Source organism: Siphateles boraxobius, unplaced genomic scaffold (assembly GCF_051911475.1).
Source record: "Siphateles boraxobius isolate OS27281-9 unplaced genomic scaffold, OSU_SipBor_1 118, whole genome shotgun sequence".
NCBI classification, from domain to species: Eukaryota; Metazoa; Chordata; class Actinopteri; order Cypriniformes; family Leuciscidae; genus Siphateles; species Siphateles boraxobius.
The window spans coordinates 138,279-152,769 of NW_027508720.1; the positions used below are offsets into that span (position 1 = coordinate 138,279).

General features: G+C 42.4%; 1 protein-coding gene across 1 annotated transcript; it reads left to right on the plus strand.

The window, feature by feature from the left end:
* Positions 1-652: 652 nt before the first annotated feature.
* On the plus strand, positions 653-13,279 carry traf5 (Tnf receptor-associated factor 5). Its single transcript, XM_077202073.1, has 11 exons — positions 653-1,177; positions 2,569-2,790; positions 2,898-2,955; positions 3,066-3,167; positions 3,262-3,426; positions 3,507-3,584; positions 8,478-8,552; positions 8,796-8,888; positions 9,105-9,224; positions 9,591-9,759; positions 11,469-13,279. Exons 2-11 carry the CDS (start codon positions 2,594-2,596, stop codon positions 12,029-12,031), a joined length of 1,620 nt encoding a protein of 539 aa, XP_077058188.1. The 5' UTR covers positions 653-1,177; positions 2,569-2,593; the 3' UTR covers positions 12,032-13,279.
* The last annotated feature ends 1,212 nt before the right edge of the window (positions 13,280-14,491 follow it).

Sequence of the window (14,491 nt, forward strand, 5' to 3'; positions counted from 1 at the left end):
AATATTCTGAAAATATTTATATGACCCAAATTAAATTACTGGGTTAAAACAGACATGCAACAGATTTGAAACTGTCTTGTTCAGATTTTCAGAAACTGAAATGTTTAACTGGGTATGGCAGTCAGGTAAATGCTTCAAGATGACATTTACATCATCAGAATTAATATGGGAACATTCTTATAAGCAGTCACTGTGTAAACCTGTTTCCACTTGTGTACCATTTTTTTCTGGTTAAATCGTTCATAATTTCTCTTTTCTGAAAAGTTCCTTAAAAGATTTGTGCTGTTTTAACCTTTAAAAAAAAAAAATATATATATATATATATATATTATTAAAAAACGAGCCAGTTATGCTATTTGTGAGCGTGGAACTCAAGTTTTTAAAAGATTATTATTTATTTATTTTTTGGTATTGGTTTGATACTGTATGCAGTTGGCTGCATATTGACAAATGCTATGTCTTAAACCGTACAAAATTATTTTCAATATTTAATATTTTAGTATCTTTGTTTTTCTTTTATAAACCCTTCATTTTTAAATTTTATTTTAAACCGGGCTAAACAGCTCAGAGTGTTGTGGCATTATATGCAAAATAATGAAATTCCCCTAAATGTGTGCCCAACGAATGTTCATGTGAAGTGTGATAATCTGTCATGTGCTCGTCATATGGAAACATTAAAACACGTTTGAACAGACAAGTTTAATTTTCGTTTCAACTAGCGTGCCAAGCTGACGGGTCGGAGTCTCTTTGACGTTCTCTCCAATATTTTAGTTTAAAGATGCGGTAATGTGTGTGTTGGCATTTTAAGCGCATTCTATTTCTGTAATAATTTCGTTTATAGAAACTTCCTGCAATGCACTTTCCGTCCAGACATTTACGAAACCTACTATCGCCAAGACTTCACTTATGAATATTCATGTAACCATACGTGGTAAACATCCGGTGACGTTGCCTGATTAATATTCATGAGCCTGGCCTTTGTAGTAGTAGGATTGGTCAATGCGTTTTCCGTTCCTTTTAATCTTGTGGCAGCGCGCCCGAAATAAGAGTGACGTACTCGGTGCATCGGCACTGCGCGGCGAGCCGAGTAACTGTCAAATAGTATTTCTCAGGATTATATCCATTGAACGCTCAACCACATTAGTCAGAATGAGCTATTAAAGCCATCAACCCCCAGGTACGTATTCCCATGCATTTTAAAATAAATACTGCGAATAATATTGCTGGTAGTGTAAAGCGAAAGTAAATGTTTCAATGTGAAATACATGGCTACAATTGAGTTATTGACTGTGTTGTGTTTACACGATAACGACTAATTCCCTCGCTTTTTAAAGGCACGTGAGAACAAATGCTTTTTTACTTCAGTTTAGATTACATAGATTCATAGTGTCATGTTCTTGCACTGGGGATTCCCCATATGTTTCTCTCTCTCTCTCTCTCTCTCTCTCTCTCTCTCTCTCTCTCTCTCTCTCTCTCTCTCTCTCTCAGGAACAGACTGCTCGGTGCTTTAAAAGCTGCATTATGTAAAAGTAAATAATGAACATTCAAAACACTTGGCCATAATAACGGCATCATCCTGTGTGAACACTGCAATGATTTTAATCAGTTTATCTCATGTTTTGGTGTTGTGGTGAAATTATATGTGGAAATGATATTTGTAGCACTTTCGCACTTCTAAGAAGCAACATAAGAAAAGTAAATGGAAGTCAAATAAAAACGACCAACGCTGTTAATGTTGCTTAATTATGTCCCAAGTTAACAAATTAGATTGCATTGCATACTGCACATTTGTTCACACATGATTTATTTGATCTAAAATGTCATTGTGACAAATAAAAGAAAAATGGAACAATTTAAATGATAAATTAATTGACTAGGCAATGGCAAGAAAATGAACAGGATCGAAAGATTGCTCAGAGAGGGATTGATGTGACAAACTAAAAATACATTGCTGTGAGAGCTAAACAGGAAAAGGAACCGGCTTTAGTTCAAGTGGTGTTATAAAAGACTAACAGGATAAGACTGTGTACATTTTGAATAAAACAATTATTGTAATATAATATTTATTTTGAATTATATCAAATATTTTGACAGAAAACTTAACTTTCTGGTACCCGGTTAGATTTATATCCTTTTAGCCAGAAATATTTTAAATTGTGAATGTGAAAATATATTTATACCATGTGTGTTTGAATACTGGATTCTGATTGGCTGGAAGGTGTGTAATAAAACCTTTTAATGAACAGGTAGTTCCAAGTCAGTTTAATCAGCATTCTACATTAATGCGCTGTTATCAATGAAGCACACACACACACACACACACACACACACACACACACACACACACACACACACACACACACACACACACACACACACCATAGTATAAGCGGAATAATCCACGGATAGCTGTTCTTTCATTTAATGCACAGCTAGCCATGGATTATCCCTTACATATATTCGTTTTATATAATGATCAACTTTAGAGTTGCTAAAAACAAAAGAAACATAAAACTTTTTTTTTTATAATTGTTAAAAACAATTCTAAGTTTTCTTCTGTTGTGTCAGACTTTGGTAATGCTGCCAGGTTTCCATGGCCACAGAGGAGAACGAGCTTCCTGAGTCCATGAGGTCATGGGAGCTGGGATCCGTTCTGACCAATCGCACTCTGCGCTTCGTGTTGAGGTTAGAGCAGCAGTTTGTGTGCCCGTCCTGCGGCGGGATCGTCCTGAACCCTCACCAGACGGGCTGTGGACACATTTTCTGTGCTCAGTGCGTAAAGGCATACATGTAAGAAAAATAAATATGTTAAATTAATAAAAAAAATTGTTGTATATCAGCAAAGATAAACATGACTTTCACTATCTAAAATGATGTGTAAACTTTCTTCTTTTCAGTGAAAATGGGGGAAGTTCGAAATGTCCTTTAGACAGCAGTCCTATCAAACCTCAGGAGGTATACCTGAGATAATATAACTTATTTAAAAAAGTGTTTATTTGCACGTATCATGAATGTAGCTTAATTTTCCGTTATATTCTACTGAATAGCAATTCCAATACTTGCAGGTATTTCAAGACAACTGCTGTAAAAGGGAACTGTTAAACTTAGACGTCTACTGCACCAATGCCCCGGACTGTAAGCAGAGGGTTACTTTATGTAACCTGCAGGTAACGGCAAAGCGTGACGTAATATGTTGTAAATTGTTGATGAAAAACTGTTTCCATCATTCAGAGTAATATCAGTTCTACCTCTCTTTCTCAGGATCATCTAAAAGCTTGTCAGTATGAGCGCATTAGATGTTCCAACTCAGGGTGCGCCGACACTGTGCTACGCAAAAACCTAGTGGACCATCAGAAGCACGCCTGTTCCTTCCGCATGGATTCCTGCCACCACTGCAGACTGTCTTTTCCCGCATCTCAACTGCTGGTCAGAATGTTTCCGTGTCTCAGAAGTGCATAGTCATCTTAGGTGTGTTTGTTTCTAATCTTGCCTCTAAACTATGCCAGGCCCATCAGAAGACTTCATGCCCGGAAGTTGAAGTCGCCTGTCCCAACAAGTGTCTGCAGATGATCAAAAGACACAAGGTGTGACTCAGTCAGATACTTTACTCCATGAGAGCAATTTTAGAAAGTTCTTATTGTGATGAATGTGCACCTAGTGCCTTTTTGAAAATATTTTTTATTGCTCTCTTCAGATTAATATGGAGCCTCTAAGGGGACACCGTGATCTCATATTTTTTCCATCAACATGTTCCCTTAGGTGCTCAGTGGATTTAAATACGTATTTATCTGCACTTATCATGAGTGTAGCTTAAATTTCTATTATATTCTATGGAATACCAGTTCCTATCCTTGCAGGTTTTTCAAGACAACCTTTTCCTTTGCTTGTAAAACCATTGCGTTCCCCCGAGAACCTTTGCGTTCACTCGCTAAACTTTTGCGTTCCCCCGAGAAACTTTGCGTTCCCTCACCAAACCATTGCATTCCCCTAAGAACCATTGCGTTCCCCTGAGAACCATTGCATTCCCCTGAGAACCATTGCGTTCCCCTGAGAACCATTGCGTTCCCCTGAGAACCATTGCGTTCTCCTGAGAACCATTGCGTTCCCCTGAGAACCTTTGTGTTCCCTCGCCAAACCATTGCATTCCCCTGAGAACCATTGCATTCCCCAGAGAACCTTTGTGTTCCCTCGCCAAACCATTGCATTCCCCTGAGAACCTTTGTGTTCCCTCGCCAAACCATTGCGTTCCCCTGATAACCTTTGTGTTCCCTCGCCAAACCATTGCGTTCCCCTGATAACCATTACATTCCCCTGAGAACCTTTGTGTTCCCTCGCCAAACCATTGCATTCCCCTGAGAACCATTGCATTCCCCAGAGAACCTTTGTGTTCCCTCGCCAAACCATTGCATTCCCCAGAGAACCTTTGTGTTCCCTCGCCAAACCATTGCATTCCCCTGAGAACCTTTGTGTTCCCTCGCCAAACCATTGCGTTCCCCTGATAACCATTACATTCCCCTGAGAACCTTTGTATTCCCTCGCCAAACCATTGCGTTCCCCTGAGAACCTTTGTGTTCCCTACCCAAACCATTGCGTTCCCCTGAGAACCATTGCATTCCCCTGAGAACCTTTGTGTTCCCTCGCCAAACCATTGCGTTCCCCTGAGAACCATTGCGTTCCCCTGAGAACCATTGCATTCCCCTGAGAACCTTTGTGTTCCCTCGCCAAACCATTGCGTTCCCCTGAGAACCATTGCATTCCCCTGAGAACCTTTGTGTTCCCTCGCCAAACCATTGCGTTCCCCTGAGAACCATTGCGTTCCCCTGAGAACCATTGCATTCCCCTGAGAACCTTTGTGTTCCCTCGCCAAACCATTGCGTTCCCCTGAGAACCATTGCATTCCCCTGAGAACCTTTGTGTTCCCTCGCCAAACCATTGCGTTCCCCTGAGAACCATTGCGTTCCCCTGAGAACCATTGCATTCCCCTGAGAACCTTTGTGTTCCCTCGCCAAACCATTGCGTTCCCCTGAGAACCATTGCGTTCCCCTGAGAACCTTTGTGTTCCCCTGAGAACCATTGCATTCCCCTGAGAACCATTGTATTCCCCTGAGAACCTTTGTGTTCCCTCGCCAAACCATTGCATTCCCCTGAGAACCTTTGTGTTCCCTCGCCAAACCATTGCATTCCCCTGAGAACCTTTGTGTTCCCTTGCCAAACCATTGCATTCCCCTGAGAACCTTTGTGTTCCCTCACCAAACCATTGCGTTCCCCTGAGAACCTTTGTGTTCCCCTGAGAATCATTGCATTCCCCTGAGAACCATTGCGTTCCCCTGAGAACCATTGCGTTCCCCTGAGAACCGTTGCGTTCCTCTGAGAACCATTGCGTTCCCCTGAGAACCATTGCGTTCCCCTGAGAACCATTGCGTTCCCCTGAGAACCTTTGTGTTCCCTCGCCAAACCATTGCATGCCCCTGAGAACCTTTGTGTTCCCTCGCCAAACCATTGCATTGCCCTGAGAAACTTTGTGTTCCCTCACCAAACCATTGCGTTCCCCTGAGAACCTTTTTGTTCCCTCGCCAAACCATTGCATTCCCCTGAGAACCTTTGTGTTCCCTCACCAAACCATTGCGTTCCCCTGTGAACCTTTGGAACCTTTGTTTTCCCCTGAGAATCATTGCATTCCCCTGAGAACCATTGCGTTCCCCTGAGAACCATTGCATTCCCCTGAGAACCTTTGTGTTCCCTCGCCAAACCATTGCGTTCCCCTGAGAACCATTGCATTCCCCATAGAACTATTGCATTCCCCTGAGAACCTTTGTGTTCCCTCGCCAAACCATTGCGTTCTCCTGAGAACCATTGCATTCCCCTGAGAACCTTTGTGTTCCCTCGCCAAACCATTGCGTTCCCCTGAGAACCATTGCGTTCCCCTGAGAACCATTGCATTCCCCTGAGAACCTTTGTGTTCCCTCGCCAAACCATTGCGTTCCCCTGAGAACCATTGCATTCCCCTGAGAACCATTGCATTCCCCTGAGAACCATTGCATTCCCCTGAGAACCTTTGTGTTCCCTCGCCAAACCATTGCATTCCCCTGAGAACCTTTGTGTTCCCTCGCCAAACCATTGCATTCCCCTGAGAACCTTTGTGTTCCCTCGCCAAACCATTGCGTTCCCCTGAGAACCATTGCGTTCCCCTGAGAAACATTGCATTCCCCTGAGAACCTTTGTGTTCCCTCGCCAAACCATTGCGTTCCCCTGAGAACCATTGCATTCCCCTGAGAACCATTGCATTCCCCTGAGAACCATTGCATTCCCCTGAGAACCTTTGTGTTCCCTCGCCAAACCATTGCATTCCCCTGAGAACCTTTGTGTTCCCTCGCCAAACCATTGCATTCCCCTGAGAACCTTTGTGTTCCCTCGCCAAACCATTGCATTCCCCTGAGAACCTTTGTGTTCCCTCACCAAACCATTGCGTTCCCCTGAGAACCTTTGTGTTCCCCTGAGAATCATTGCATTCCCCTGAGAACCATTGCGTTCCCCTGAGAACCATTGCGTTCCCCTGAGAACCGTTGCGTTCCTCTGAGAACCATTGCGTTCCCCTGAGAACCATTGCGTTCCCCTGAGAACCATTGCGTTCCCCTGAGAACCTTTGTGTTCCCTCGCCAAACCATTGCATGCCCCTGAGAACCTTTGTGTTCCCTCGCCAAACCATTGCATTGCCCTGAGAAACTTTGTGTTCCCTCACCAAACCATTGCGTTCCCCTGAGAACCTTTTTGTTCCCTCGCCAAACCATTGCATTCCCCTGAGAACCTTTGTGTTCCTTCACCAAACCATTGCGTTCCCCTGTGAACCTTTGGAACCTTTGTTTTCCCCTGAGAATCATTGCATTCCCCTGAGAACCATTGCGTTCCCCTGAGAACCATTGCGTTCCCCTGAGAACCATTGCGTTCCCCTGAGAACCGTTGCGTTCCCCTGAGAACCATTGGATTCCCCTGAGAACCTTTGTGTTCCCTCGCCAAACCATTGCATTCCCCTGAGAACCTTTGTGTTCCCTCGCCAAACCATTGTGTTCCCCTCAGAACCTTTGTGTTCCCTCACCAAACCATTGCGTTCCCCTGAGAACCTTTGTGTTCCCCTGAGAAACATTGCATTCCCCTGAGAACCATTGCGTTCCCCTGAGAACCATTGCGTTCCCCTGAGAACCATTGCATTCCCCTGAGAACCATTGCATTCCCCTGAGAACCTTTGTGTTCCCTCACCAAACCATTGCGTTCCCCTGAGAACCTTTGTGTTCCCCTGAGAATCATTGCATTCCCCTGAGAACCATTGCGTTCCCCTGAGAACCATTGCGTTCCCCTGAGAACCGTTGGGTTCCTCTGAGAACCATTGCGTTCCCCTGAGAACCATTGCGCTCCCCTGAGAACCATTGCGTTCCCCTGAGAACCTTTGTGTTCCCTCGCCAAACCATTGCATTCCCCTGAGAACCTTTGTGTTCCCTCGCCAAACCATTGCATTGCCCTGAGAAACTTTGTGTTCCCTCACCAAACCATTACGTTCCCCTGAGAACCTTTTTGTTCCCTCGCCAAACCATTGCATTCCCCTGAGAACCTTTGTGTTCCCTCACCAAACCTTTGTGTTCCCCTGAGAATCATTGCATTCCCCTGAGAACCATTGCGTTCCCCTGAGAACCATTGCGTTCCCCTGAGAACCATTGCGTTCCCCTGAGAACCGTTGCGTTCCCCTGAGAACCATTGGATTCCCCTAAGAACCTTTGTGTTCCCTCGCCAAACCATTGCGTTCCCCTGAGAACCGTTGCGTTCCCCTGAGAACCATTGGATTCCCCTGAGAACCTTTGTGTTCCCTCGCCAAACCATTGCGTTCCCCTAAGAACCATTTCGTTCCCTTACTAAACCATTGCTTTCTCCCCGAGAACCGCCAAACCTTTGCGTTCCCCTGTGAACCTTTGTGTTCTCCTGTGATGTATTCCCCTGTTTTGACATGGGTTTATAGATTATGTTGCCAATCTGGTGAAATGGCGCACATTGCGTTCCCATATGAACGTCATAAGCAACCCAAACTCTCAGCATATGCAGAGATAGCATTTGTTAAATGAGCTGCTGAGACGCGCATCGAAGACCCGTCTACTCTGAGCCACAACACAAAATATGAAAAATTCTAAATATGTTCTCATAAGATGTCAGGGTACTTCTTCATTTCATCCCCCCACTTCAGCGTTGCAAAATAAGTTGGATAGAGCCGACTTACCTCCGACTTTGGTTCGAGCCAAATTCAGAGCTCAGAGCCCTTTCATCGGATAGCACACCAAATATGCATATTTTATACTTTATCTGATCATATGTAAATGTGAACTCCCAACTCATATTTTTCCATCACCATGTCCCCTTTGGGGCTCTCTAAAAAGCTGATTATCAGACTTCAGATATTTTAATTTGCTCATTGCTGCTTTTTGATCCCATTGCAGCTGCAAGCGCATGCTGATGAGTGTCCTGAAGTGGAGACGGACTGCATTTATAAAAACTATGGCTGCACAGTCAGAGTAAGAACACATTCAAATTCAACACTGAAACAAGCGAAAGTGTCTTTTTATCAGTATTGTCCTATTTAATGAACTAGGCTGCATTTCTCATAGGCATCGTGAGCTGAGTTGATTGTAGAGTCCACTGGTGGCAGTGGTTTTACGATCTAACTTAGGCTTACGATGCTTTTGGGAAATGCTGCCCTGGTTGTTAAATACATAGGCTTTGGAGATCTCAGCCTTTGAACTCTGTCTTTCATCCAGGATAAAAGAGGAAAAGTGCAAATTCATGAAAACACAGAGTTCAGTTCTCATGTTCGGCTTGTCCTGGAAAGTAACACCAAACTTGAGAAACAGGTATGAAATGTTTATGCATGTCAATGCAAATTACTAAGTTAAAAAGAGAAATTCTTTTCCACATAATAACATCCAATCAAATGTTATAATAAAAGGGATAGAAACAAATGAAAGAAAATGTGTGTTCTTTATAATATCAGATGTTGAAACACATTGATAATGCTTATTGCTTAATTACAAATCTTCAATATAATATAAAAATGGTCCTGGTTGTAGGTGGAACAGTTGCAGCAGGATATGAAGGTCCAACAGGGGGCGCTGAAGGACAAAAGTCTTGTGGTCAGCAGTCTGGACAGGGATGTCACCATGTGTGACAGCACACTTACTACCTTACAGGTAAAGAAACCCTGAGTTCAGTCAAGCTACAAAGTACAAAACCGATGATTGTCCTGTAATTTTAGAATAGCCAAGTTACAGTAAAGGAACAGATCACCAACCCCAAGTTGACCTGTTATCTGAACATATAGCAACAATAATTTTGTGTAAAAGTGTAAATTATGATTGTGTTTTAGGAAATCAAGTCATCACCATTCATTACACATTATTTTATTATTGACAGTATTTACTGTATTTGGTCATAGTGGTGATTAAGAGCTTGACTAGCTTCAATATTTAAATTCACATAACGAACATGCATACCTGTGGAGGAAGATATTTTGGTATGTGGTCGGAGTTTGATGTATGATCTGTGTTTGTGTGCAGAGGTCTGTGGAGGAGCAGCGAGTGCGGATCTGTAGTGTGCAGCGTGAACTGCGGGATTTGCGGGGCGTTCTGGGGTCTGAATTAAGCGAAGAGCTCCCGAGCCTTCGGGCATCACTGGACTCGCTCAGACAGCAGGTGGCCGTCACAGAAAGCCTCAGGGAACATCTGGGTAAGTCAAGTCTGATTGGCCAAATGAATGGTTGACACGGTTTACTCATAGAGAGCTACTGAACAAGATGGGTGAAACTTGAAACGCACTCTTCTACGTTTGTGAATGCAAAGGTTTTTGGCTTCACAAGTTCAGTTTGGCACATTTTGTTCAAAACGCATGACCTTCACGGTGGGTCAAAGAGATTGTGTCTGGCTCCTGAACAACACTAAGAAGGCTATTCCTGACTTGCCCATAGGTGTGAGTAACCGCTGTGATGCTAGAACAGGCCCCAACTACCCCATGACTCGACATAGGACAAGCAATTTGGGAAATGGATACGTGTTGTGTTTTCAGTCTTATTGCAAGTAATACTGAACACTTTTTTTGATTGATTAGGGTTTGAAGTAAGTTCTGCTGGTTGGTAGCACAGATGGTCCTCTATAGCCAGCTTTACCTTTAGGCCAAAGGTCAGCTCATACTACATGAGCTACATTTTACTGGTTTAGACATTTGAAGGCTACTATTTTGCCCTTTGGAGGTTTGCTGTTGTCGCAGTCAGGGCAGGGGGAAGACAATCCGGCGCTCTGGGCAAAATAGGAATATGCCGCCCCCTAAGTTAAATTTGTAATAGAAAAAAGGCCAATTTATCACATATTGACCCCTTCTGTTGTGTTGACTTTAGACACGTGTAATGAATTAATACAGTTGACTCACCAATTAAAAGATGACATTTCTTGCTTTGGCTGCTGCAAACTCTTCAATTATCTTGGACTAATCCAATTTGTGACAGATTTGGTGCTCAATTGAAATTTCGGCTAATCCATTCAAATGATATTGTGACACTGACTATCTTTACATGCACACCTTTTTTTCAGACTGAATTCATAGTGATTGATGAATCTGAAAGTAGTTTTTACATCAACGCTAAATAAAGCGATCGGGTTGATGTGTGCATTTATATGTCACAAGCTTTAAATCGGAATTGATTTTTTAGAAGCCTTCTTTTGCGTACAGTGAAAATAATAATACCAGTTGGTGAGGCCCTGACACACCAAACCAACATCAAAGAACCAGCGGTTTTGAAAACTGACTTATGTTGCCTCATGTCACCTGAGTCTGGACCAAAAGTTTGCGCTTGAACCAAGCAAAAACTACATTCAATGTCCAACTGGCCTGTATGTTCTAAACCTGCTGAGAGGATATAACTCTCTAAACCAGTCGTATGTATTCGTCCATCAAAAAGGAAAACTGGAAAAGCTAGGACTTCGGATTAACAAATAATTTTCTCCACAATAACACACCACAGTAAGCATTGAAGAAGCATTTAGTTGCGTTCTAGATGGTGGGAAATTGGTTGAAAATAATCACAGATGATATGAAGATGAAAAATCTGTGTGCCCTCATGACTTCAACATATACTTGCTTTTGCACTGGTTCACTACGCCAAACAGCTAATCAGAATAATCTTAATTGGCTTTTCGGCCAATTCGACTTGAGGATTCCTCAAGTCGTCTGGCATTGTCCGTAATGATTACTGAGATGGCACATTCGAACAGGACTAAAATCACTGAGAAGCTCTGGCAATAATTACTTTACCCCACCTCTCCATGTTAAACTAATCCCGTCTGAATAGGGCTTATTACCAGCCTCACACAATACAATAATATCCAGATGTATCCTCTTTATAGAACTGTAACAGTAGCTGTGTATGTGTTTGTGTCCCTCAGGTGCGTTAGAGCAGACGTGTCAACGTCATACACGTTTGTTAGACATCCACGTGGAACAGCTGCAGTGTAACGAGCAGCGTTTCCGCCAGCTTGAGTCCACCTCCTTTGACGGGAAGCTCATCTGGAAAGTGCGTGACTACTGGCACCGGAAAGAAGCTGGCATCGCCCTCAACTCAACCCCCTTCTACACCAGTCGTAGCGGCTACAAGCTTAGCCTGCGGGCTTACCTTGGTGGGGACAACTCAGGGAGAGGCACTCACATGTCGCTCTATGTTACAATAATGCGCGGAGACTTCGACTCCCTCTTACCATGGCCGTTTCGTCAGAACACAACGTTAACATTGCTGGATCAAAGCGGCACTAGGAACCACTTGAGCAGTACTTTCATCCCTGATTCCAGCGATAGCTTTCACCGGCCAACATCTGATGCTAATGTGGCCACAGGTTTCCCACGATTCATATCCCACAGTGATCTGGAGGTCCCTCGGAACGTCGTTTATGTGAGAGACGACACACTGTTCATCAAAGTCAAAGTGGACACAACTGGATTAGAGGACTTGTAGCGCTCCCAAAACAGTGTCCTGGAGTCACTATAGCAGGATTCCTCAAATCCTGCCCTGCTGAGTTATTCTCAAACCTGGATAAAACTCACTTACCTGTAGCTCTGAAGAGATTGATCAGGTGTCTTTAACTGCCTTTCCTCCGCAGGAACTTCCCCCAGGGACTAGGGACTTTGTGGTGGGACTCTGTGTGTGTCGACGGCAGGGACCAGGGTCTAAAAATGTCCCCCTAGAAGGTCTCTGTTCACGAGGTAGTATTTTCTCAAAGTTCACCAACTTTCAGGGGTGGCTGAACATGTTGATTGGTTGAGTTCACGCAGCATTTTGATTGGTTAAGTCCACCATTTTCAAAAGTCTGTTGCGGTACGTGCAGTCAAAGTTGTTTGCTATTCGAATCAAAACAAGGGAGTTTAAAAAATACGACTGGGATGAGCAGTCGCACGCAATCCTAAATCACTGGACTAATTTGCCTTATCTTCACGGTACTTTAGATGGAAACGCAACAGCAACAGGTCTGGGGGGGGGGGGAAAGTTCCTGTGAATAAAGTTCCTTGGACAAATTGTTCCGGGCAAAACTTGGCTTTTGATTAGGGTTGGATCGAAAACTCTGCAGGACAGTGGCCCTCCAGGACCGGATTTGAGGGATCCCTATAGTGTCACATAATATTCGGGTGAAGACATTTGTTGTAGTAAGACTGGTCATGTTTACATGCACAGATTTGAATCAGTCTAAATCATTTCAAATCAACTGAAGGTTCTGAATGTACTGCTCATATGTGCCATATTTATAAAAAAAATATCAGTTTGCATGTGCATGAATTAATGAGAAGAGTATGAATTGTTTCCAAAAGGCCCAAAGTATAATTGTTTATGGAGTTATGATGGTTACTGGTTATTTCCAGCCAAGATCCGTTCCTGCAGCGTGGGTCAGTGGTTGCTTGCTTAAGCTCATCTTGTGGTGATTGGTGCAGATCGTAGCGCACCGGCCGGCCCACAACAAAGTCTGAATCATACCTGGGTCATGTCTTGATCTCCTATCCCAATCTCTCTCCCCTGTTTCTCTGTCTCTACATCTTAAAAAAAACTAAACGTAAAAAATAAGGTCCATAACACACATTTAGAAAATAGGTTGAATTTTCATCTATTTTACTTGCTTTTTCTCCCCTCTTTTGTGTCCTATAAACAGCAATGCTGTGAACTATTGCTTTTGACTTACACTTGAGTTAATAAAGAAAATCTGGACTCTTCAAACATTGGTTCTTGATGCCTGCTGGATGCTATCCTTACAGCATTTGTTGTGGAAAAGGGACAGCAGTTTTTTTTAAGCTCATTGGTCATGGCTGTTATTGTTTTTAAGTTAAAGTTAGTTCAGCTGACAATATTTATAGCTAGCTGTCTGAATACGTTCTAACATATCTAAAACATTTGCTTAACTTTACAAAGGAGACAAGAATCAGAAGCGAAGTGAATTGTTATTGAACATTTCTTGCCAAATAGGTAATCCCTTCTACCAACCATTTCCTCACTCACTTTGTCATGTTAATTGTAGAGATGCACATAAATGTGCTGTGTGGGCCTGTGCACTAACACATATGGAAGGTCATTTTCAATAAAATTACGAAATAAGTTTTAATGGCAACTATTTTTCCACTTAATGGATAGATCTTTCATTCCAATCGTTAGATATCTGACTTTTGGTGATCATTGGACAACTGATGCAATGACTTTTGTAAGAACAATTCATATAAACATCTATTTGCAAACAAGTGTTACTTTACCTCTAGTGGACAAAAACTTGGACCTCTTCACTATTTTGATTCCTAGATGGATGATGGTTGTTGTTGTGCACCTCTGTTTTTTAATATAATTTTTTTATTTTACATTCGTTAACACTTTATTTTGATGGTCCACTTTAGACATTCTACTAACAATAAGTAACTTTGAAACTATGTCAACTAACTGTCATTAGAGTATTAGTAGACTGTCTGCTTAATGTCTGCTAACACTTTATTTTGATTCTCCTTCAACAGACATTTAACTAACTATTAGAAACTTTGCAACTACATGTCAACTTATTCTACTAACCCAAACCCTAACCTTACAGTCTACTAATACTCTAATGATAGTTAGTTTTTGCATATTAATGAGAGTTTGTTGACATTAAGTCACAAGAATGTCTGAAGTAAACTATTGAAATAAAGTGTTTCCTTACTTTTATGTTTATTAGTAATGTAATCCCTGTTATATGTTGCAGTTGTGATCTAATTCCGAAATATATATTGTAATAAAGAACAAGCACATTTTGAATTCACAGCTAGATCACATGTGCACATATTGTGTGTATATTTTCTCAGAGCATGCAATCTTCATATCAATTTCCTCCCACAAATATCTTCTCCACTTGTCCCCAATAATGTACAGACCTACATTGAAAGTGTTTTTTCCCAACCCTCAAGCCTCAAT

What these genes read in the sequence shown, in the direction of transcription:
- traf5 (XM_077202073.1), top strand. Translation starts at nt 2,594, where the DNA reads ATGGCCACAGAGGAGAACGAGCTTCCTGAGTCCATGAGGTCATGGGAG. An exon ending in GTCCTATCAAACCTCAGGAG is followed by an intron (nt 2,956 to 3,065) that starts GTATACCTGAGA and finishes CAATACTTGCAG; the next exon opens with GTATTTCAAGACAACTGCTG. An exon ending in ACACCAAACTTGAGAAACAG is followed by an intron (nt 8,889 to 9,104) that starts GTATGAAATGTT and finishes TCCTGGTTGTAG; the next exon opens with GTGGAACAGTTGCAGCAGGA.